The following is a 23727-nucleotide window of genomic DNA, read 5'->3' as shown; positions in this document are numbered from 1 at the left end:
TACCAAAATGAAATAAAACAGTTGGTATCAGATCCTCCTTGGGGGCGCAAACGGGCAATTAGGGGCAACTGAGCCACAGTCCTGCGGCCTTGGGTTGTTTGCTTATGATGTCCTGGGGCCCATCTTACTATGGCTCTGCAAACTGGGCCAAGGACATCCCTTACAGCCCTTGAGTATCCATGGTACCGATGATGGACAGTCACAAATTTGTCAGGGAGGTAAATGTGGGAGGGGGGTATAACAAGCTCAGTCCTCCACAGACATGCAACAGTGTAATAACCTGATTGTCCACCTCATTGCTTATCTCTGTAAAATGAGAAACACTTTATTACACATTAAAACTCAATACCCTGTACCACACAAAAGGATCCGGTATTCAGAGTATCTGCTGAGGGACCACTTCCTCCTTCATATCTCCGTGCTGGCAGGATATCATCAATACAGCCCTAAACAAGAACACCTTCAATGGCAGTTGAAAAATTGACCTATAATACCAATATTAAGGACGGCAAAAGTCAAATTTGAAATGTGTGACTTTACAAATCAATGAGTATTTACTGCCAGTTCCCTTCTTGGTGGGCTGCCAACCGTTTTTAGAGAAGGTTTCAGTAAGGAGACTGCTAGAATGACAGTACTCAACAAGATGCTGGATGAAGAAGAAAACATGTCATGTTGGATCTAAAATTAGTGTTTTATGCAATAGATAATGGAAGGCTACTGGCCATCACTGAATAGACCTTCATATTCAATTTTTCAACTGGTTGTCTCTTAACAGCAGACGTCATCTGATACAAATAGGCAAACAAACAACACAGATAAAAGAAATGCCCATCCCAAAGGTTCTGTATTATCCACAACATTATTCAACCTGTATATAAATCACTAAGCATACACATCATATAAATATTCAGATGATACAGAGTTATATCTAAACCTTACCAATAGCAAGACATAATCTCGCTCTAGTGTTTTCTGAAGAAACTACACAAATGAATGAATGTACATTTCATAATGCTAAACCCACAGAAAACAGAATTCATACCGATATCCCCAAGTCCAAAATCAAAGGAAGCTAAAAACTACTTCAGGAACTAAAAATCGATGGTTGTATCCCGAGCCTGGAACCCACTGTTAAGTCACTATACTTTACAGTCAACCCCAATCTTTCTCTTGGTCACCATGTTGGGAAAACTACACATGAGCAACTAGCTAAAATGTGAAAACATGCATCCATAATTTCTAGAATCAATTACAGGAACACAGTTATAACGGGGACCCTAACCGCCACCTCCCTCCCATCAATGCACCATTCCACACTACAGCAAGATTAATTACTCCAAAAAATCCAGCCACATCATACTAATTCTACATGTCTACTGGCTTCCATTGGAAGTCCGAAATACAAATCTAAATCAGTTTCTCAACTCACAAAGCCATCCACCAAAGAAGGCCCACCTACCTAGCCAACCTTTTGACATTCTCTGTTGGTTCTAGAGACTCCAAAAGCAAAAACATCTTACTACCAGAATCTCCCAAGTTTAAAACATGACAAGCAATTACAAGATTCTCCATTGAGTGGAAATAAGTTTTTGTACATTTCTATTAACCTAACCGGGACGACAACCAGGACTTCTGATCCTACAGACGTTGTTGATGCCTTTATATGTGTTGAAGGCATATTGTTTGTGTGGTTGTGAACATGCCAACACACACTAATAAAGCCATATGTAGTTGCCTATATAAAAATGTGACTTAAATAAAAATCCTCCAGAATTACTAGCTTTGCAACTGGTTTAGGAATTATCAGATATTATTTCTAGGGTATGGGCAGTAGGCTTTTGTGAATCATATGCTAGGGTCAGAAGTATCCTTGGTAAGTCTACCTGAAAGTTTCTCAGACGTGCACTGAGGGTGTTAAAACCATGATAACTCTAGCATGCTACAAAAAAGAGGGGCTGAGTCCAGCTACAGTATTATACATAGGACACTTCAACACAGTACACCTCAACATAGGGCACATCAACACAGCACACAATTAGGCTTTGGGTGAAGAAGGGCAGAAGCATGAGTCTGGTCAACAAAATAAGTTGTACTCATACAATGGTCAGATGTTCAACATATGCAACTAAATTAGCACTTGAAATGTCGCTCATTGTTCTGGTACGTGTCTGAGTGGAAGATCAGTAGCAATAGAGGGCAACATACACTGGAGTCCGCTTTATCCACCGGAAAGGTGGGCTTGCAGCTCTCAGAATGCCTCCAGCAATGGCCAGTGCTTGGAGACAGGTCAAAGTTTGCCACAGAAGACACAGTGTATACTTGAATGGAAGAATTAACCTAAAGGGGCCTCTCGATTCTTTAGCTATTTGCAACAAAAATAAGTGAACTAATTAAGGAAATGTTAACAGGACCTCTGGAAATGTGTATTATCAGCCTATGCACCCAGTACAGGTGCAGTGCAACTCCCCACCAATGTGAAATGTGCAATTGCAACAAGCAGCGGTTCACAACCCAAGTGGAAATACGTTGAATGTTCTGAATCTAGTGCAATTTTGCCTCAAACTTTTCCAATGTAGATAGATTGCACTACTACAAATATGTATTAATATCCGCATTGATAATTGTCCCAACTGGTGCAAAATTATTTTTTTTGCACATTTCGGCAAAATTACTTTGTGAGAAGTGCAATTAGTTTCATCCGGAAATGCCTCAGTGTCTTTTATCTCACTATATTATGGAATGCAAATGCTTCTTTAGAGGAGTTTATGCAAAACACCCATTCGTCTGTGGGGTAAATTATGTTACACATTTTTTGACTATTGCAAATTAAGCTATAAACATACAATGATCTATGCCTTCAGAGGGCCATCTTTTGTATATCGTTACATTACATATCTAACCTTTTTCTCTGTTTTTATATAGGGTTATTTCCAGGAAACTGTACTTTATTATGGATTTTACACCAATTCAACAATACACACCAACGTAAATCTTACTGCTTACAACATGCAGCTTGCATACATCTTTACTATTGGATTTTACCTCCTGATCTGCTTCCTTAGCCTTATATACAGGTGAGAGAGCTTATAAGTGGTAAGCTGAACACATAGAAGCAGAGCTGATCAATCATTAGAATGGGATTAAAAACTGTTTCCCCTCTTAATACATATAGTTCTTCATTGAATGTATGTTGTTTGACTACTCTGTGGTTCAGTAAAAACCTAGCAACACTGCTTATCACTCAATTAGCAAAATCACCCCACCTATTTTTTCTCTAAATATATCACATAGTCATGAAAAACACCAAAAAAGAGTGAATTGAAGATTATGGGCATCACTTAGGGAAGTGGTTCTTAACCTTTTGACTTCTGTGGACCTTCTCTTAACTAGTACTGGAATCTGTGGACCCTGTTACTGAATAATGATTGGAATCCGTGCACCTTAACTAAGTCATTACTTGAAGCCAGGGTCCCCAGACAAAGCAAGTTTTATGATTGGAACCACAGAACAATACAGAAATTCAGATCTGTTTTATTTATTTCACAAACAAATATTTTAAAAAATAACAATTTTAATGTTAATGGGAAGGTGAGAGCTTTTCTAATCCAATAAAGGCAAAACACTGTCTATTTTATATCATGCTTGATGCACTTGCACTGTGCCACGAAACAATCTGAGGATGCCAAATTATTTTTTAGCTTATAATTTCAAATTCCTTTACCTTTACAGAAAATTCTCAAATTTACATTTAGCTTTTTTCTTTGTATACACTTTATTAATCTGTTTATGTGTCTAAGCAGTCGCAGACCCTCTCAGTAGGCTTTGCGTACCACTAGATGTCCCTGGACAACAGGTTAAGAACAACTGACTGACAATTGGTGGATCACCTAACGGGTACATTTGGCCCTCTATCTTTCTTGTCGCAGTGTTTACAATTGTGTTTTTCAGCTAGTGCAAAAAGTATAACATTGGCTTCACATAGTGCTAAATAAACATTTGGTAGATGTGCATGTAGTGCTTTTCAAGGCTCTCAGTTGTTTAATGTGGACATTGTTCTATTGTAGGAAATGATGGGGAGTAATCATCTCCTTGGTATTAATGCAATTCTTAAATTGTTGGATTGATTCATGACCTCTTCTTCAAGACTTCATCTTAAACTTTTGTAGCAGCCTGAAGCCCAATATTTTGATCACCCCAAAAATACCTATGCTGATCTGGCTCCAGTACTCCTGATCTAACGATAAGATACACCAGTCTCCACGAAATTCGGTTCAATGAATAGCAGAGCAAAATCAAAATAGAAACTTACACCACTCAAGAACTGAGTTCTAGATCAATGGGAAGTTAATAGGTTTATTACAAATTCAAAATAGGTCGTAAAAATAAATCCAAACATGCCATTTGGGCTCAGATACAGAGGTACAAGTCCGAAGTCTGAATTGTCAGGTTCAAATAAACAATGCTAACATTGTTTTTAAAGGGTGAGATTACCAAGGTATGAGGAACTTTAAAGTCTCTCGCATGTAAATAGAGTTCTATGTGTAAATAAAACCTCAAACAAATAGAGTTTAGTGAAGAAAAGCAAAAGTTGCCACCATCCAAATAAAACCAGGGGTTTTTATACACATTTTACTAAAAAACAATCAGAAATATTGCAAATTTAGCATTGGATGGTTATTGACAGTACATTTTAGACAAATCAGAAAATGTAGTGTAGCAAATTAGGCTATAGAACTATCTCACTTTTAAGAATAATCAACATTTTCCATTACCATCTAAAGCAACCGAAATTTGGAGATGCAAAACATAATATGAAACATTCTTTAACAAAGAACAACACATTAATGTGCTAGAAAACGGGTATCCGCCGTTCAGAGCGAATGCCCTTCTTCAGGTTGCATCAGGTTACATGAGGAACACAATGGCAAGATTAATTAATAATACACTCATTCTAACGAGTCAGATAACTGTATCACACTCCATTGTGCTCCCTGTAAACTATGAGGAGAGAATTCTTAAAGGGGAAATTGATTGAGAGGTTGAACGAGAAAGTAGCAAGATGAACAGAACACTAGAAACTGCATACTTTTTAAATAAAATTGTGTTTTTGTGAAAATGTGGCGTAACTAAACTGCATTATTAATCATACATCCAAACATTTCTATTAATTCGTTTTAAATGCAACATCATTAATTCATCGGTTACGACTACTATTTATCATTAATTCGCCTGCAATATTTGTTACCCAAATTTGCACATTTTCAAAAGCTCTAACACTATGACCTTTTATATGATATATTGGGAAAGATGATTTTTTAAATGGTTCTTTATTGAAGAGGTCCATATCATAACCCCAGCACTTTTTGGGTGATTGTGGAACTACCCACAAGGACTTCAACTCCATGTAGTACCAGTTCAAGGATCTACATTGTGCATTCTGTCCAGTGGGTGTCTTTTTGGAAGTTCTCATGGGGTGGGGAAATCATAAGATCATGCCATGCCATGGAATTTATTTCAGGTTTGAGGAGGTAAACAAGCCCCTTTTCCCCTCTGGTACCTGTGAACCTGGACTATGTGGGGTTCTGGTCGCACCATGGATATTGTTGCGACTATCAGGGTGGAAATCGAAGCACCAAAATGCCAGGAGTAGCAAATATTACAACTCACACCTATTGAACGGCACTGACAACACATGATTGTCTATTGTTCCACACGTTGCCACTCAGTAGCCTCTGTTTGCTGCTGAGGAGCTAGATAAAGTGCAAGGATTCAAACTACAGAAAGCAAACAAGGATCAAAAAGGCCTGTTTGCTTTCTTTTCAAACAGTTGGCTTCAAGACTCTGTAGTTAGGAGTGGCAAGTGCAATGCCAGGAAAATCAAAGGGGAGGCAAGCAGTGAAGCCACTATCCCTACAGCGTGATGGGGAAGCCAGCACTGTGGATGCCTGGCTTCACCTTGGGGGTGCCCAGGAGTGGACATTTCACAGGAAAGCCAGGATGGGTTCCACAGCGGTATGAATACAGCGCTACGAGACCTCCGGGTAGAAGTGTGCTATATAAATACTCTACATTTACATTTACCTACCCATAATTGACAATCATGACTATGAGGTAAATACTCCAAATTTAGGAGGGGGCGACACAAGGATGTTTTTCTGTTGTGCACTATGTTGTTACACAGGTCTACTATTAAATTGTTTCATTTTGCTATTCTATCAAACCTGATTTATATATATATATATATATATATATATATATATATATATATATATATATATATATATATATATATACATATATATATGTCGATGACTAAAGGTACTGTAAAACGTTCTAATAGAGTTTTTGGTCTGGCATATTTTCCCCATCATGCTGTAAATTGGTTGGAATATTTACATTGTATCAGTGAATTTAATTGCAGTTTTTTATTTTAACAAGGCAAGTCTAAAAATGTATATCTCAGTTCCTCATTCTACAAGTGACATGTTTTGCTTTTCCCACAGCATGGCAAAGTCCTTTCGTGAGAACTTCATCAGTCCAAATACATTTTCTACACATGCAACAAAACTGCTCTGTGCATGGGACTTCAGCGTAACCCATGAAAAGGCAATAAAAGAAAGGCAGACAAATCTCAGCACTCAAATAAAGGTAATGTAAAGCTTCATGTTCAATCCAATTGTGAGTGAAAGAATAGATGAACAATAAGCTTCTAAAGAGCATTGTTATCTGAGAGTGTCCCGTGCATTGATGAATCATGCAATAAAGATGTAGAAATGCATTCTTAAGGGAACATTATGTGGTCTCCAGTGATCATTTTGACATCATGATGGCAACATTAAGCTATACTGTGTTAAAATGATGGGTTGTAGTAAAAATATGGAAAATATGGATGACAAAATAGTCTTCTCATGACCCTAATCTTCAGATAATCATAGTGATTACCAATGTTCCCTCTAATTATTTTCCTCTGTGTGCGGCAGAGTAAGGTCTCTGTGCGCTGTAGCCAAGGCTATGTGCGCCAAGAACCTGACCGCACGTGTAGACCAGGGCTTTGAGTGGGATGAAAATACTCGCAGCTGTTACTTTTATGGCCGCGTGGGGCTTGTTTTGCCGTGTGACTTATAAATACTTTGACCAGAGCACCCTCGATGGCACTAATGGACACAAATAGATAGTTTAGAAGTTATTGTGCAATATCTGTAGCCAAACACTTTGTTTCTGATATAATTTACTGCACTAACTGTGCCGCACAATATATTAATTGTTAGGTGGTAACAACAGATCTCCTTGGAGGATATGTAAATTCAATACAATTCTATTTTAGCATATAGTGCAACAGATTTGCCCCAATCTTACTTCATCCCAGTCCAAAGAGACCACCCACCTGACCCAAGCCCTGCCTACCTCTCAACACAACAAGCCCAGCCATAATAGTGTGCTCGGGCTCTGCCCGGTTTCACCTTCTTACTAACAGAATAGTGCGGATGCTAACTAACGAGAGGAGTGAAAATGGGAGACTCCCCGACTCTCTGCTCATCCTGATAGTGCCCGTACTCAGGGGCTTCCTTGTCGTCCAGTTTGTAGTCTGAGAATTTGGAGTAAAACTGCACCCTGTTTTCCTTGGCCAAATGGTAGTTTCTCAAGTCCTGTATGATGTCCATAATGAGGTTGAGGACGGCGCTGTCTCAGAGCTCGACCGGCTCAGTTCTCTCTTTGCAGCCTCCAGAAAGGGGCTCCTCGGATGGCTCATGGCGGTCAGGCAGTTGGGGACAGCCTCCGACGGCTCCCGCTGCGAGACGCAAACACATGTTCACGGGAGGAAAACTGCAAGACCCTTGTCAAAAATATGCAAACATCACCCACGCACTTTCCCTGCACTTCTCATGTATGAAGAACTGCTGTATGCACAAAGAATTCAGCTTAGGGAAGCCTGCCTGCTGTGCTGGATGCACTCTGCAGGGCAGACAGGCTCTGCTTAAATATTGTTCTAAACAGATTTACTGAGCATTTGAACACTTCCCTTTTCATCAATACATTCTTCCATTGACTATGTCTGTATACAAACCCCCGTCCCATCCGCCCATCCATCCCCTAGCCATCCATCCATCCAACCCATAGTGTCAATCATCTAGCATCCAAGTAAACTAAATCCATCCATCCATTCATCATCCACATATCTTACATACACGCTATCCACACACTCAAACCCATCCAGCTACCCCTTAAGCTCATCCATCCAACCCATAGTGTCACTCATGTAGCATCCAAGTAAAATAAATCCATCCATCCATTCATTCGTTCATCCATCCACATAAACTTACATCCTCCGTATCTACACACTCAAACCCATCCAGCTACCCCTTAAGCTCATCCATCCTTACATACAGCTCATTCACCCACTCAAACCCAGCCAGCTCCCAAACCCATAACCCGTCCATCTAGAGTCCATCCATCAGCACATCTCGAATTTAAATAAATCTATATATATATCTGTCTATCTGTCTATCTATCTGTCTGTCTATCTATCTATCTGTTTCTGTCTGTCTGTCTGTCTGCCAGTCTAGCTGCAGAGAGAATGCAGACAAATATGTGTGTTCAGTACATCTACGTCTGCCAATGTGGGTACCTTCTGTATATTTTCTCTATTCTTCCCTCCCCTTTGTCTTTTTGGCAGCATGTCTATCTTTTTAACTAGATATTGTCATTCAACCTGTACATAAACTATCCACTAGCTGTATGCATTTATATTTTTCTTTCAACTTTTTCTGTATTTGCCAGTGTATGTTTTTTATCTCTGTCTATCCAGTTACCTCGGTGTACAACTGTTTGTCAGTCAGTACATCGTTAAGTGTGTTGTCTATATTTGTCTTTTGGGCTTTTGTCCCTGCTGGCTTCTCTGTGCCTGTGTATTAATGCTATGTGTCCGTCCCTTTCTCTCTCATTTTCTGTTTCTGCCTGCTTGCATCGTGGCCGCCTGTCTCCTAGGAATGTCTGTCTTATCTACCTTCGTACTTGGGAAACTTTCCGCTGCTCTGGTTGTCTGTGTGTATGTCCGTCCGTTCGAGGGTCTGCCTGCCTAGCCAAATATTCTAAAAGTGATTGATGCATGCGTGCCACTACCACAAACAGTTTAAAGTATTTCAAATACTGGAGCAGGAACCTGCACATAGTCTTATAAGTAAGCAGAAGTGTGACATCAAATAGATAGCACCCCACCCCCATGCCCCCTCCGATGATTTACCTGCTTTTGACAAGACTTCCAGGTGTGCCTTCCTTTCCTGAATTCGATGCCTCTTTCGTGAAAGATGAAGCACCAGAGGAGACAGCAGCCCCTACCTTTTATCATAAAAGTTTGCAGCCAGTGCTCTGAAGGGAACTATAGAAGTGCAGGGACTTACTATTTAGAGTACCTGCTTGCTCCTGAGGGGTGCATGTACTCCCCAATTAAATGTATTGCATCACTTCTGAAACGTGCCAGTATTCAAATTAAAAAAGCGCAGGTACTTGGCACCGGACAGTACTGCCCATTTAAAGCACTGGTTTAGGACTCCAAGAGCAAGCCAAACATGCTCAGTTTGCAATGCTTCTTTCATGGACAGTCACAACTTGGGGCAAAATATTTCCATTTTATTTGTCACGGCCTGATATGCTACTATACTTCACCCTATCCAGATTAATGTCACTTGTTTATACACAATATCTGCGTGTTTTCTTTCCCTAAAATTGCCTCTGCAACTTTATTCTGAAAGTGTAAAACGGGATGGCATGCAGGCTGCGTGTGTGCGAGTCACAAGAACAGCTTCACTCTGTTTTTTATCTGCGTGGCTAGACCTGGCCCATTTATTTATCAATTGAGCAGGCTACACCATCACCGCTCCCGGCTGCCTCTTATATAGCATAGTATTCTCCTGGGGTAGCTCTCAATATGATATTATCGACATCCAAGTGGGTGGAAAACAATAAAAAAAAAAATCGACTTGGAAACCTTTGGCGAGCGTGTGCTGCTGAAGCTCTCCACGCAGTTGTGGTACCAGGAGGGCTCAGGCACTTGTTACTCTTTGTAGATGACGAAGCCGCAGACGTCCCAAGTGGGCAACCCCCGGAGTTCCACCAGTGACATGTTACGAGTCACCCGAGTCGCCCAGTGCCCTTCCCAGCCATTGTGAAAATATTCCTGTTAATTGCAGCGCATGACGGGCGCTGCGATTAACAGGAATCCTTTCACAAAGGCCCGCAATCAGCACCCAGTCGAGCTGTATTTAGAAAGGAAATTAAGCAAGTCTGAAAGCACGACGTGCACTTTACACGTCCTGATTTCAAACTTGCTTCATTTCTTTTCTAAATACAGCGCCGCTGGGTGCTGATTGTAGGCCAGTGTGAAAATATTCCCGTTAATTGCAGCACCTGACGGGCGCTGTGATTAACAGGAATACTTTCCCAAAGGACTCACTCAGACAACCAGGAAAATTGCTGTTTTTCGCCGCTCGCATTTTAAAAAGCGGATGGCGGCGGCGAGAACGTGTGCGCGCTTAACATTGTACCATGCGCGCTCGGTGCCTTAAAGGTGCGCGCGAGCGCAGCCGCGCACGTTAGAGGGAACACTGGTGATTACTCACTATTGCCTTCACTGATCCCAATATTTCACAATCCTATAAGGATGTAATTCAATCTATTCATTTGTACCGGACAGGATGTTGCCATTGCATTGTCGTATGCAGACAGTATCTGTCATGATACCGCCTTCTAGTCACGAAATTGCATAATACAAAAAAAACCTCAATAATATAGTGCTGTATATGAAGAAACATTCTGTACAAGACAAAATCTATCACCTAATAATGAATGACATTTCACCTCGAAATTGTAACACAACAAGCTTATAATCCAACTACAAAAAACAATCATTTTCAACCGTATCATGCTTGTACAATTTATCAGACCCTCAGCTTCAACAGTTGTCTTCACTTTCTTGGCAACATCATTGAGTTTCTCATAACACCCGAGAGTGTCACAAATATGTCTCACGTTTTAACACAATAAACACAAGCCACTTTCAAACCCCAACCAAGTCAGTCTTATCCTGGTAGAGCATCCTGTCTCATATTAGTATGAAAGAAACTGTTCCAGTGCTTAAATATGAGTTGGTGTTGAATGTCCTGAACCATGTTACCAATCTTCAACATTAAAATTTCTGCTCAAATCCTCCAAAAGAGATCTTGTTGTTTGCTTCTCACTGCATTAAAGTGTGCTTGCTTCAAAGTAATAGTTGTTGCAAAATAATCGTTTTTTCAAATAAAATACAAGGAAATCCATATAAAAGGAGTTTTAAGGACAAATGTTGGGATAACTTACTCGTGGTAATTGAAGATAAAAATGTGAAAGGCTTTTGGAGGTTAATACATGACTGTATGGGAAAAGCACAAGGGACCATGCAGTGCTCAGTGCCAGAGGACAAGTGGCTGACCTACCTAGAGGACATTTATGGGAAATGGCCAATGAGGGAGGGAATAATGGTAAATGCTTGGCCAGGAATAAGTGAAGAATTAAAAACCCACTTTTTCCCAGATCGAATTAGAACCATAATATCTAGGTTAAACCTAACACGGGCAGCTGGCCCTGACAACCTGCCAGCTCTCATAATAAAAACAAACATAAAATGGTGGGCAGAGTTCCTTTCAAATATGTTTTAGGGACCTAAATACAGGTGAATTCCCTGTAAATTGGAAAGGGGCTATTGTTAGGCTAATCCATAAAAAAGGTGATGCAAACTCCCCCAAAAATTACCGCTTAATAACCCTTTTGGATATAGGTGAAAAGGTCTTTTCCAAGGTAATCCTAGGGATACTAAAGGAGTGGGTGGAAGACAAACAGATAATACCCCCAGAGCAGGGGGGATTCAAAGAAGGCCACTCAACGATTGACCATTGTTTTGCTCTGTGGTCCATCACACGGAAGTCAATTGATCAGAGGGGTAATTTATTCTGCTGTTTCGTTGACTTCCATGCAGCCTTTGATCTTGTGGACAGGGAACAGCTGTGGTCAACACTAGTAGGGTATGAACTACAGGATGACCTGCTGGTCCTTATCCAAGCATTACATACAGAAAATTGGGCACAGATAATATTGGACACGGATGGAGGACTGACCGGGAGAATTCCTATTGGGAGCGGCTTAAGGCAGGGGTGCGTCCTAGCCCCCCTGCTGTTCGCCCTGTTTTTAGCTGACCTACCCCAAGTATTAAGAGATGTCAGAGGGGCGAACCCGAAATTGGGAGGAAAGCACATATCGTGCCTCCTTTATGCCAATGACCTAGTAATTATGGATCAAACGGAGATAGGCCTCCAGAGAAAACTAAATAGGTTTAAAGAATATTGTACGATTAAAAAATTAGTGGTAAATATGGACAAGACTAAAATTGTATGTTTTGGGAGAAGCAAAGTGAAGTTCTCGTGGTATCTTGGCACAATTTTGCTTGAGAGGGTGACCAACTACAGATATTTGGGAATGTGGTTCTCAGGTAACTTGAAATGGCACACACAACTGCAAGCATTAAAAATAAGGGCATTGGCGTCGGTCAAAGGCCTAAAAAGATTCAATAATACCTATGGTGAAAGGTCAGATAGGCCGGTCTTAAAAGCCTTTCAAGCAATGGTCCCCCCACAATTTTTGTATGGAGCCGACGTTATTTATCTCACTGGCAAGTCCTCCTGGGATAGAGAGGAGGGAAATATCATAAAAAGCTTATTCGCTCTGCCAAACTCCTCTATGGTGCAGGCAGCACGATCGGAGCTGGGAATAACCTCCTGGGCTATAACAGCTTGTATGAGCCTTGTACGCTTCTGGCAGCGGTTGGGAGTAGGGGAAATCGCTAAAATCTCCCAATGGGCGAAGGAGGAAATTACCATTAGTGAGCCTCCCTGGGCAAAAGAGGGGAGAGCCTCAATAAGCAAGGCTTATGGGGTGTTAGATTTGAAGGTATGCTTGCCGCAAGACCCCACAATATTTGGGAAAAAAGAATTAAAGATTCAAGGGGTCAATATGTCCCATAGTTATGATCGGGACTACCTTGCTCAAAAGACCTCGGTAGCACACATGAAAGTGGCTTGGGAGAGCAGCCAACACTTCCCCTACGTGGATCGGCTACCCAGCCATAGTCTGAGGCGAGAAGTCTTGAAAATGCGAATTGGCATAAACCCAGGTTATGCGAATAACGGGGTTCGAAACCTAATGATAGGATGTAATGGGAAATGCACTTGCACTTTAGGAACCACCTGCGATATTTTACATATTTTATTAGATTGTACGAGATTTTTAGACCTTCGAAAGGAGTTTTTATGTCCGATTTTTAAAAAATATAAGATTACGCACAGAATGCAAGCTGCTACTCTTTTGGTGGAAATGGAGAATTTAGACATAGCCTGTGCGTTGGGGAAATATATGAATAAAGTTAGGTTGTTCCTCAAATGCGCAGAAGAACATGTATAGTGCAGCCCTTACCCTTGAATAAAGGTAGAAATACCAAGGAATAACAGTAGTAAAAACTGCATTCTAAAGAAGTTATGTATAGGCAAAATTTTAGCAATTTTAACAAATAAATGCTATAATACTCTGTTTTAAAAGGAACAAGAGAAGTTAAACTACATGTATCTTGAGGTGTAATTGTGGTTTTAATATTATCATGTTATGTTGCTGTTCTTTCTCTTTGTTGAATATTGTAATGCTTTGCTGCTGTCCTTTCTCTTATCACTGAATGTGGAAAATGTACTTTTAAGGTTTTAACAAATCAAATAAAGTTTTGTTTGACTGACTGACATATAAAACGTGTTTCTATTTCTGTCACTATCCATCCCTACAAGGATCTCATTTCGCAAATAGCTTTAATTACACAATACCTTTGGTAAATGTTTAGTTTTAAAAAACAAAATAACTGTCAGGGTCCAAAGATATTTGCGGTTTATCATCGGTGCTGCTCACATCTAGTGCTGCTCACTGAAAGAGCCCATCTGTTTCTATTGTGCTGTCTTTATAGCTGACAAAGGTCTAATGTCAACCCTGTTGCTTTGTGCATCATTGCATGTACCTGGACAAGATTTACTCATCTCCATAGAAATACCAATGCATACTTTTCATTTTGCTCATTTGTTTCAAAATGTTTCCCACATGTATTTATAAATTAAATGACTCTCACTTTTTCCATGTATAGTAAAAACAGCTTATCTAGTGCCCTTTTCCTGTGCATTCTGGTGTTTGTAGTCTAGAACGTATAATAGAAAGCGAACTAAAAGTACCACAGTTGTATGTTAAAATACAAATGGATAGAATATTGTCCTGACATGGATAAAATTGAGAGCTGCTATTTGCTTGGGCTAGGGTTCTTACTCTAAATCCAAATCTGGCTCAGTCACTGCCAATCCAGCCAGCCACTGGTCAGTGCCACAATGCTGAATCACTCACCAGGAGAAGCACTGACATTCCAGCTTCGGCCAATCCCAGCTTGCCCTAGATCAGCCAATGATAGTCTGAGGGTGTGGCAGTACCTAGGAGAATTAAATACTGCAACGAGAGGTGAACCTGCACACCTGTTAATCAGTGTATTCTAATTTGAACCAAAAAGTGCTCAATCTTAACAAAATGAGCGTGCATCAACCCTGAATTAGAGATGAGGCCCACCTATCTCTGGGTAACAAAACACAAAAGAGGGCTGAGGAAGCCCCGCAGCCTTGGTCGAGCACAGCTAAAGACAATTGAGGTCTCATTTAATTTCTCCAAATAAATGCAAAGATTTCAAAATAACATGTACACATAGTAATCCTTTCTCATATTATATTTATATTTCGAAACTTTCAAAAACAAATCAGCATCCCTAGAAGCTGAAGAAGAGAAACAAAGTAGAATGTTCAAGATGCCATATAACATCAGTAATTCCATATATACATTTTTACAAACAAGGACATTCCCAATGCATTTCGGGTTCGTATCTGAACCCTTCGTCAGGGGATAGATGTTAAGTCCGTTGTATTTGAATACAGATGATAATGCAGTCCTGCACAGGGATCTATAACAAAATTATTTCTTCATTACATAAATGATGGATCAGAATTTGCACTCTAAAAAAAGGAAAAATTAGAGTATGCTACTGCACATAGATAGGATGTACCAGATGATCATTGTGAAAGAAGATAACTGAAAAGGTCTAACCGGATACCACCATTTAGACCAATAGTAGCTGGATGCAACTCCATCCATGAGGCTATAGGATATTACGTGGACCACCATCTACAACCTTTGGTTCAAGCCTGGGAAACGTATATAAAAGATACAACCGACATCTTACTGAAATTGGAAGCTATTTGTGAAGCATTCACAGATGATATTTGGCTATGCACAATAGATGTAACAGCTCTGTATACATCGATAGCCCACAAGGAAGACTTGGAAGCTGCAGAGAGGCGGCTGCTGGCATCATCCTTACCTACAGATAAAGCTGTATTTCTTCTTGAATTACTTAATTTTTCACTTTACCATAGTTATTTCATTTGGCAGGACAAATATTATTTACAAAAAACTGGAACATCCATGGGGTTTCCCGGGGCCCTTTCCTATGCCAACACCTTCATGGCCTTTTTTGAATACAGTCACATCTTGAGCAACCCTACATGGAAAGCAAATACTGTGGCATTTTTCCGTTACATTGATGATATATTGGTAATCTGAAAAGGTTCCAAAATGATGTTAGAAGAATCTATCACTGAACTAAACCAACAAAATCCCAGGATACAATTCACATACGATAAAAGAAATGACAGCATACATTTCCTGGATGTGGAAATCATGAAGTCAACACAAGGTTTGGCCACATCAGTTTACAGGAAGCCCACAGACGTGAATAATGCTTTGCACTTCTCCAGTGCTCATCCCATTTATCTCAAAAAACACCTACCAGTTTCACAACTCATGCGGATCAAAAGAATTACTTCAGATAAACACCCTTGCGCCATAGAAATTGAGAAAAAGATGATGCGATTTAAAGCTATAGGTTATCCTCCTGAAACATTAACACAAGCAGAACAGATCATTGCTTTAAAAGACACTACTGAAGCCTAGTACAAAAAAAACCTAAAAACGAGAAGTATTTGTACTGAAATACTCAAGTCAAGCTTCCCAAATAAAAAGAATAATAAGAAGACGTTTAAGAAATTTACGGGAACTACTCAAATCAAAAATCACCGATATCAAACAAGTGTTTAAGGGAATGAGCAAGTGCCATAACTGTGGACAGTGTAGTAATGTCATTTTAGGAGACATATTCATGCATCCACACACTGGAGAGTCATTAAAATTGCAACATACCTCTAACTGCAACTCTGAAGCAGTTATATACGCGATTAAATGTCCATGCGGGTTGGTTTATGTAGGGAGAACCAACCGCAAAATAAAAACCAGGATAATTGAACATAAGAGCAGGATTCGCAACCACAATACCACCTCTCCATTAGCAGTACATGGGGAACAAACTTCCCAGACAATACCCCAGTTACGGTTCACTGTCCTTGAACAAATCAAGATAAGCTCAGGGGTAGACATCAATACATCTTTAGCTAGAAGAGAAACACACTGGATCAAAAAACTGGGAACAGTCACCCCTGGGGGGCTTAATGACCACTACGAGATGGTATGTTTTTTGTGATAATTAGTTACAATATTACTTACAATCATGTTAGCTTATCCTCTGTAAAGAATTTGCACTCTAATTTTAGTTTTAATTTATTTCTCCACTCATCTCGATATCTTCTCTTGCTTCTCTCGATAATGCACATTTGACACATTCAATTAGATTTACTCAAACACAATACACTCGACATTAGGTTTGTTGGACAATAGGAGTGTCCATCGGGTTAACTTCAACTATGACTTCCGTTGAGTGCATTGCAATTATCACACCTCTCGATTGTACTATTCATCGCTTCAATATGAACACTTTCACCATACTTTATTAATTGAATATAGGGTGGAAATTAGAAACGTTGTTAGGGACAAAGTGCACATAAAGTTTTGTTGACGCGTTTTCAATCATCACATGATGGAAGTTAGCGATGAGGCGGCCCCTTTAAACTTGTTCGGTAGTTTAAGGACATGTGCGTTGTCCCGCTTGTTGACGTTTCAGTCTGCAACTTGATCGGTCCGAGGTCGGTGGTGTTATTTCAAAACTGAAGGTGAGACTTTGACTTTACGGTTAGAACAGTGGCACTTCCACTGATATCCTTTGGACTAACGGTATATTAAACCGGTTACATTCACAGAACTTCCACATTTTGGATATCGGGTACGGCTCCACACATATGAATTTGATGATTGCCAATATACTCCTGAATGTAAGGTGAGACGGCGTTCTCATTTCATGGCATTAAGTACATTGGTAATATACCCTAGACACTTTGTCTCTCATGGCATTGCTTATAGACAGGGAGTGTTGAATCCGGTACAGCAACACGTGACGTTCTATACTCTACAGCTCTTCTCGAAATACGGGTAAGAGAGCATACCTGTGAACATTTCCTATTTTATCACGCTATGTAAATGAGGTCATTAAAGCGCGTTCTTTATATCTGCAGAAACTTCACCCCGTTCGGGTGAGTTTTATTTACTTTTGTAACGGTTTGCTTAACAGCATAATGTGGGTTATAAGGATTCAACTTAGGCACAAGCCCACATATCGATAAAGACTGCCACTTTGGGTTTCGGTTTGGCATACCTGAGTCAACTATGGGTAACAACACTACGGCACAGGATTCTCACTTTTACTTCACCACATCTTGATTAGCATATTGAGCCTTTCAGTTCTCTTCTTTCACAATGATCATCCGGTACATCCTATCTACGTGCAGTAGCATACTCTCATTTTTCCTTTTTTTAGAGTGCAAATTCTGATCCGTCATTTATGTAACAAAGAAATAATTTTGTTATAGATCCCTGTGGAGGACTGCATTATCATCTGTATTCAAATATGACAGACTTAACATCTATTCCCTGACGAAGGGTTCAGATACAAACCCGAAATGCATTGGGAATGTCCTTGTTTGTAAAAATGTACATATGGAATTACTGATGTTATATGGCATCTTGAACATTCTACTTTGTTTCTCATAGAAATTTAAAAAGCATTATTGCAACTTAAACAGCTTCTAGGGATGCTGATTTGTTTTTGAAAGTTTCGAAATATAAATATAATATGAGAAAGGATTACTATGTGTATATGTTATTATGTTATTTTGGAATCTTTGCATTTATTTGGAGAAATTGAATGAGACATCAATTGTCTATAGCTGTGCAGTACCTAGGAAAAGTCATGTGTGCCAATATCACCACTACCGCTTTGTTGTGATAAAAGTGCCACTTATGAAATAAACGTCTGCTTTCGTTCCGCACTAGTAATCAAACTGTTCTTTAATGCAAAATGATTGGCTACAACTCTTTAAGTCCAGTGGTCTGAAGTGAACTCTGGGAAAAGCACCTCCTTAAATTAAGCACTGCCCTGCCAATTGACCCTTTGACAATTTTGCATGCTTGTACTCATAGTTGTTACCTACTAATCAGTTGATTCTTCTCTGGTGAAATTTCAAATAAAAAAAATCAACTATTAGGTAAACAACCTTTACAACGCGGTCAAAACACCGCAATACATTCACAACGCAGCTTTTACAACGCAAGTCATTACCGCGACTTGCACTGGAGGGCGCTCTAGACTAAGGAATAGTAGATTTACTATTCCAACACCTTCCCAACTGTACGTAGGCCGTAGTTGGAATAGTAAATTGTACTACTCCTAAGTTCAGCACCCTACAGCGCAAGTCGTGGTAACGACTTGCTTTGTAAAAGCTGCGTTGTGATGTACGGCAATCATTTTGATCGCGTGGTAACGTCATACATCCCAACTATTACTCACTAATAATCTTCATTAGTTCAAGTCAGGTTCTTTTTAGTCATAGTCCTTACTTTAAGAAGGGAGTCCTCACCCGAAAGTGGGCAGACTCCCCAGGTTCTAAGTTAAGGAACCGGAGTCCTAATTAGGATCCCACATTGGTCAACATGTTTCTGCTGTTAAATTGCATTTAGCTCAGCATTCTTCAGGACCTAAGCAAAAGTCCTCCTGTGGTGTGCGCGTGCTAAGGCGTACCCTCCCGGGAGGCTCTAAATGTGAAAAATATAAACAATATATACAGTGTGGAATGATCGGATAATTTCCGTCAGTAACCCACTACAGTTTCAGTAGGGATATGAAAAAATCTTCATACGAGGCATAATCACGCCCCTTCGGAAAAGACAGCGTGGGACATCTTCACGCGGTGTACATTTGGACAACCGCGGCTCCCCTCAGTATACCTGCTCTCTCGGCTGCTGTCTTCCGGAAGACAGCAGCCGAGAGAGCAGGTATACTGAAGGGGAGTCCGCCCACTTTGTTTTTATCTAATGCAAGTTGGCCATTATTAAAGATTTTTGTAAAGGCACAACTTCTGCATTTTTTAATACACTCACACATTCACATTTAGTCACCTCCTAATTTGGGCACTGTTGCACTCACCACATCCTGCTCCACTGTAACCAGGCGTTGTAGCACGCTGGGGAGACATTCGGTCACCCCAGCATGTCACCAACTAGTGGTGAGTGAGGGTCCTTCTAACAAGTAAGGTTATTTCCCTCCCTTTTACACCGGGTGACCAACAAGCCCACCAGGTTTCTTCCCTAGAGGAGGACCTAAAAGGGCGTACACAGGGAGAGAATTCGCTGTGTGCACGCACGTGTGTGAGCATTGATCGCATTTGCGGCACACAGCGGATTATCATTACACCTCACTAGTTCATTTTTGTTATCATAGTCACTCCTTTGTTGTTAATATAGATTCATTGGGGTATAGTAGTGCCTATTTATGCCCTACCTCTCTTGTTGATATTGACTACCCTATCTAAAGCACATGTGTATTAACAAATATCTTGCTCACATCACGCATCTGAACTTCATATAAACTGTGACAGGTTTAGCTGACTCAGCTTCAATTCATCATGATCTGAGGAACTCAGTAATCAAGTCAAGTTTCAAGATTATCTTCGGTTATGTTACGGAACTCCAAGGAGGTCCACATAAAACTCAAAATGATTTACATATGGTAAAAAACAAATTGTGATTTACAATTTTGAATATATAATACATTCAAACCATCACATTAAGAGATCAAACATATAATTTTGGCTTCACCTACATTTAGTAGCTGCACTCGCTCTGATAGTAATGTTTTGACTATCTCTACCACTACGGAGAGGGGAGATGACGTGGGTACCCCATTAGATATTAGGACAGACCTTCAAAATAGCGATGAGTTAGCGATACCTACTGGGGGCGAGACTGATTCAGCTGACTTTTTCTCTATGTCAGAACAATCTATGTCATCCACTGATGACTTAGCAGAGCTCTATGCTACTTGTATGAGTATGGAGGATGGAGGCTTGGAGGAAGAAAGTGGCCACAGCAGTTTGAATGATTTAATGGAGAAAGATGGGATAGAGCCTGGAACTGTTCGGAGGTTGCGCTTAGATATAAGAGACAAAGAGAAACCAGAAGAGACTTTAAACATAGTTGCTGTGGCAACTGACTTAGAAATGGAGGATATTTCCCTGGGCTTGACCTATCAAACTATGATGCAGAATAGGGAGGAGACACGAGAGGATAGCTTAAGAGTGTAGAATTCTTGTAAAAGTTGCAGAACTCTGTGAGGCGGTTGGTGAAATCGCATTCAGAATTTTTGACCAGGGCTACGGAGGCAGAATCACGGATTTCTTCGTTAGAAGATGAGGTAGCTCAACATAAAAAAACTATAGAAGCGCATATGGCCACGAAGGAAGACGTTAATTTGAAATTGGTTGACATTGAAAATCGATCCAGAAGAAACAATTTGAGATTTTTGCAGATCGGGGGGGAAAGAGGGGTCTGATACTTGAGGCTTCATAGTATCACTCTTGAAAGAAGCAATGCCAGAGGTTAACAAATGGGATTGGGATCGGGAGGTGGAAAGAGCCCATAGATTTCCTTTCAGAGTTAATTCAAGGGATCAGAAACCTAGAGCTATATTGGTAAACTTTAACAGCTTCCAAGCCTGTGAGGAATTATTTTTGAGAGCTCGCCCTGATAAAAAATGTAAGGCTCTCGGGTGTGAGTTTTTTGTAAGACCAGATCTCTGCAAGCAATCTGTAGAAGTGCGATGGCAGCTAAGACAGCTTCTTTCTAAATTTCAAGAAAAAGGAGCACAGGCATACTTAATGTTTCCTGCTAAACCTAATGTCATCCACAAGGAACGCACAAGATTTTTTTTGTCTGACATTGCAGCTAAGGAGTTTTTGATGACTTTGTAAATGTAGAGATATATTGATATATTGAATATAAAATGCCGCAAGCTTAATCGAGTTCTGCATAGTGAGAACAATGAAGCTGTTAGTTTTTGTTAGTTTTTGTATATGTTTAAGCTCTCTCAAGAGGTTTCACCGGAATAGGGGGATTACGTTTGGTGAGAACTAAGTAGATAAAACTCTGAGGGGGGACGGCAGGGGGTTTGGGGCCAAACTCGCATCACAGGACCATAAGTCCTAAAGCCTCTATCAAGGGAGAAGGGCAGGGTGGGAGAGGGTGGGTGAGTCCGAAGAGGGGGTTTGGGTGGGGTGAGGGGACAGGGGGGGGGGGGGGGGAGGGGGGGTGCAAAAAAGGAGGAAAAAAAGTGTTCACAGCAAAATATATGGTGAATATGTGGTTAAATGTTTAAAAGAAAAGAATGGCTGAGCAGCATTTATTATTATTGATTTTTCCTGCGGTTTGGATGGGAGGGTGATAGACAGATTGTGGCAGCTTTGGGCTTGCAAGTACAACTACAATTACAATAGCGAATAAAGGGTTAAGAATTTGCTCAATGAATGTGTCCGGGCTGAACAATCCGATAAAAAGACAGAAAATAGCCGCAGAATTGAAATATATCCAACCTGACATAGTGTGTATACAGGAAACGCATATCCCATGGTCAAAAAGAGGGGTGTTAAAAGATCTGGGCTTTACATTAGTTGCTGCCTCTGGACAGACCAGTATGATAAGGAGGGTAGCTATATTAAATAAAGATAACACTATAATTATCGGTCGGAAAGTTGTGGATAAAAATGGGCGTTGGGCTATTGTAGAGTGTAAGAGTGGGGGCATGCTGTTAACGTTAGCTACTGTATATGGAGCGAATTTGGACGACCCCGCTCCTTTGGATGAAATGAACTTGGAGCTAGTTAACTTTCCACAACCGATAGTGATATGTGGGGATATGAATATAAATCTGACGAATAATGCAATACAAGGGGGGTATGGAAATTATACAGGTCGAAAACCAAGAGTGTATAAATCCCTTGTTAATTTATTACATGATCAAGGACTGATTGATGTATGGGGAAAGCTTCGTGGGGGGATAATGGGTTTACTTTTTATTCATATCCCCATAAAAAATTAGTTAGATTAGATTATTTTTTTGCCCCAGAAAATTTGTTGGAAGGTGCTAAATAAGAACTTACCCCAGAATCACTTCTGATCATTCTCCGATAATGATTGAAATACAGAGGCGAGAGAAGAGATTAACATCCTCTATTTTTTCTTATGATCGAAAATTGGGATTGAATGATGAATTTAATACATATGTGAAAAGTTGGATTCGATCTTTCTTTAGTAATAATCAGGGAACGGCTAATATAGGTATAGTGTGGGACACTTTCAAAGCAGGGTTCCGGGGAGAGTGCATTAGTTTTTCATCTTGGCAGCAAAAGAAATTTAAAGAACAACTTGATAAACTATATGAATTGTTGGTAAATGCAGAGATCCTTTTAACTAGGGAAGTTGTTCAGGGTAGGAAGGAGCTCTGGGAGGTTGAGAACGGGGTTGCAAAGGCTAGAGCTAATATTCTTGGCTTTTGGGATACAGAAATTGCAAGGAGATTTCTAACCTCTAAAATGCAAAGCTATGAATTTGGGGAAAAATTGGTGAAAGATTAGCGGTAAGACTGCGAATGAAGCAGTCTGCTCGGAACATCAACTCAATGAAGGATTCTCAAGGTGTATCTCACTCAGAGCCGGAACACATTCTTAGTATATTTCAAAATTTTTATGCTGAACTTTATTCGAAGGATGAAAGCTCAGATGCAGCCACTCAATGGTGTGCCAGATTGGAGACAGGGTTGAAAGTTTTAGATCCTTTAGTTGCAGATGAACTGGATCTACCAATAACGATGGTAGAGCCAGAAATGGCAGTAAAGAGCTTAGCAGTTGGTAAAGCCGCTGGCCCAGCAGAATACCTGCGGAAGTATATAAACAATTTTGTAATACTCTAAAGGACGAATTGTTGTATGTTATGCTGGAAGCACAGCAGGGAAACCCACCTAACACGTGGTCTGACGCGACTATTGCTGTTTTTTGTAAAAAGAGTAAACCTGCGGATAATGTGGGATCCTATCGACCAATATCTTTATTGAACGTTGATAATAAGATTTATTCAAAGATTTTGGCCAATCGATTATCTAAGGTTGTAACATCTCTAGTTTCTCGACAACAGCACGGTTTTATACCAAAAAGAGGGACGGTTGATCACATAAATAAAGTCATTACGTTGTTTGATTATGTCGCAGTAAATAATCAGAAATTAGCGCCTTTTTTGTTAGACGCA

The 23727-nt window shown here is 40.2% G+C and overlaps 1 protein-coding gene across 1 annotated transcript in view; it reads left to right on the top strand.

Annotated features, from left to right (window-relative positions):
- Positions 1 to 23727, top strand: part of TMC5 (transmembrane channel like 5) — a 757208-nt gene that overhangs the window by 343271 nt on the left and 390210 nt on the right. The window contains exons 9-10 of the mRNA XM_086940869.1: positions 2923 to 3074; positions 6504 to 6648. Of these exons, the coding sequence (XP_086796995.1) occupies positions 2923 to 3074; positions 6504 to 6648 (297 nt within the window). The remainder of the gene's footprint in view (positions 1 to 2922; positions 3075 to 6503; positions 6649 to 23727) is intronic.

Source organism: Lissotriton vulgaris, chromosome 10 (genome assembly GCF_964263255.1).
Source record: "Lissotriton vulgaris chromosome 10, aLisVul1.2, whole genome shotgun sequence".
Taxonomy (NCBI): Eukaryota; Metazoa; Chordata; class Amphibia; order Caudata; family Salamandridae; genus Lissotriton; species Lissotriton vulgaris.
Note: the sequence above shows the minus strand (reverse complement) of the source record. Positions and strands in the feature narration are given on the sequence as shown.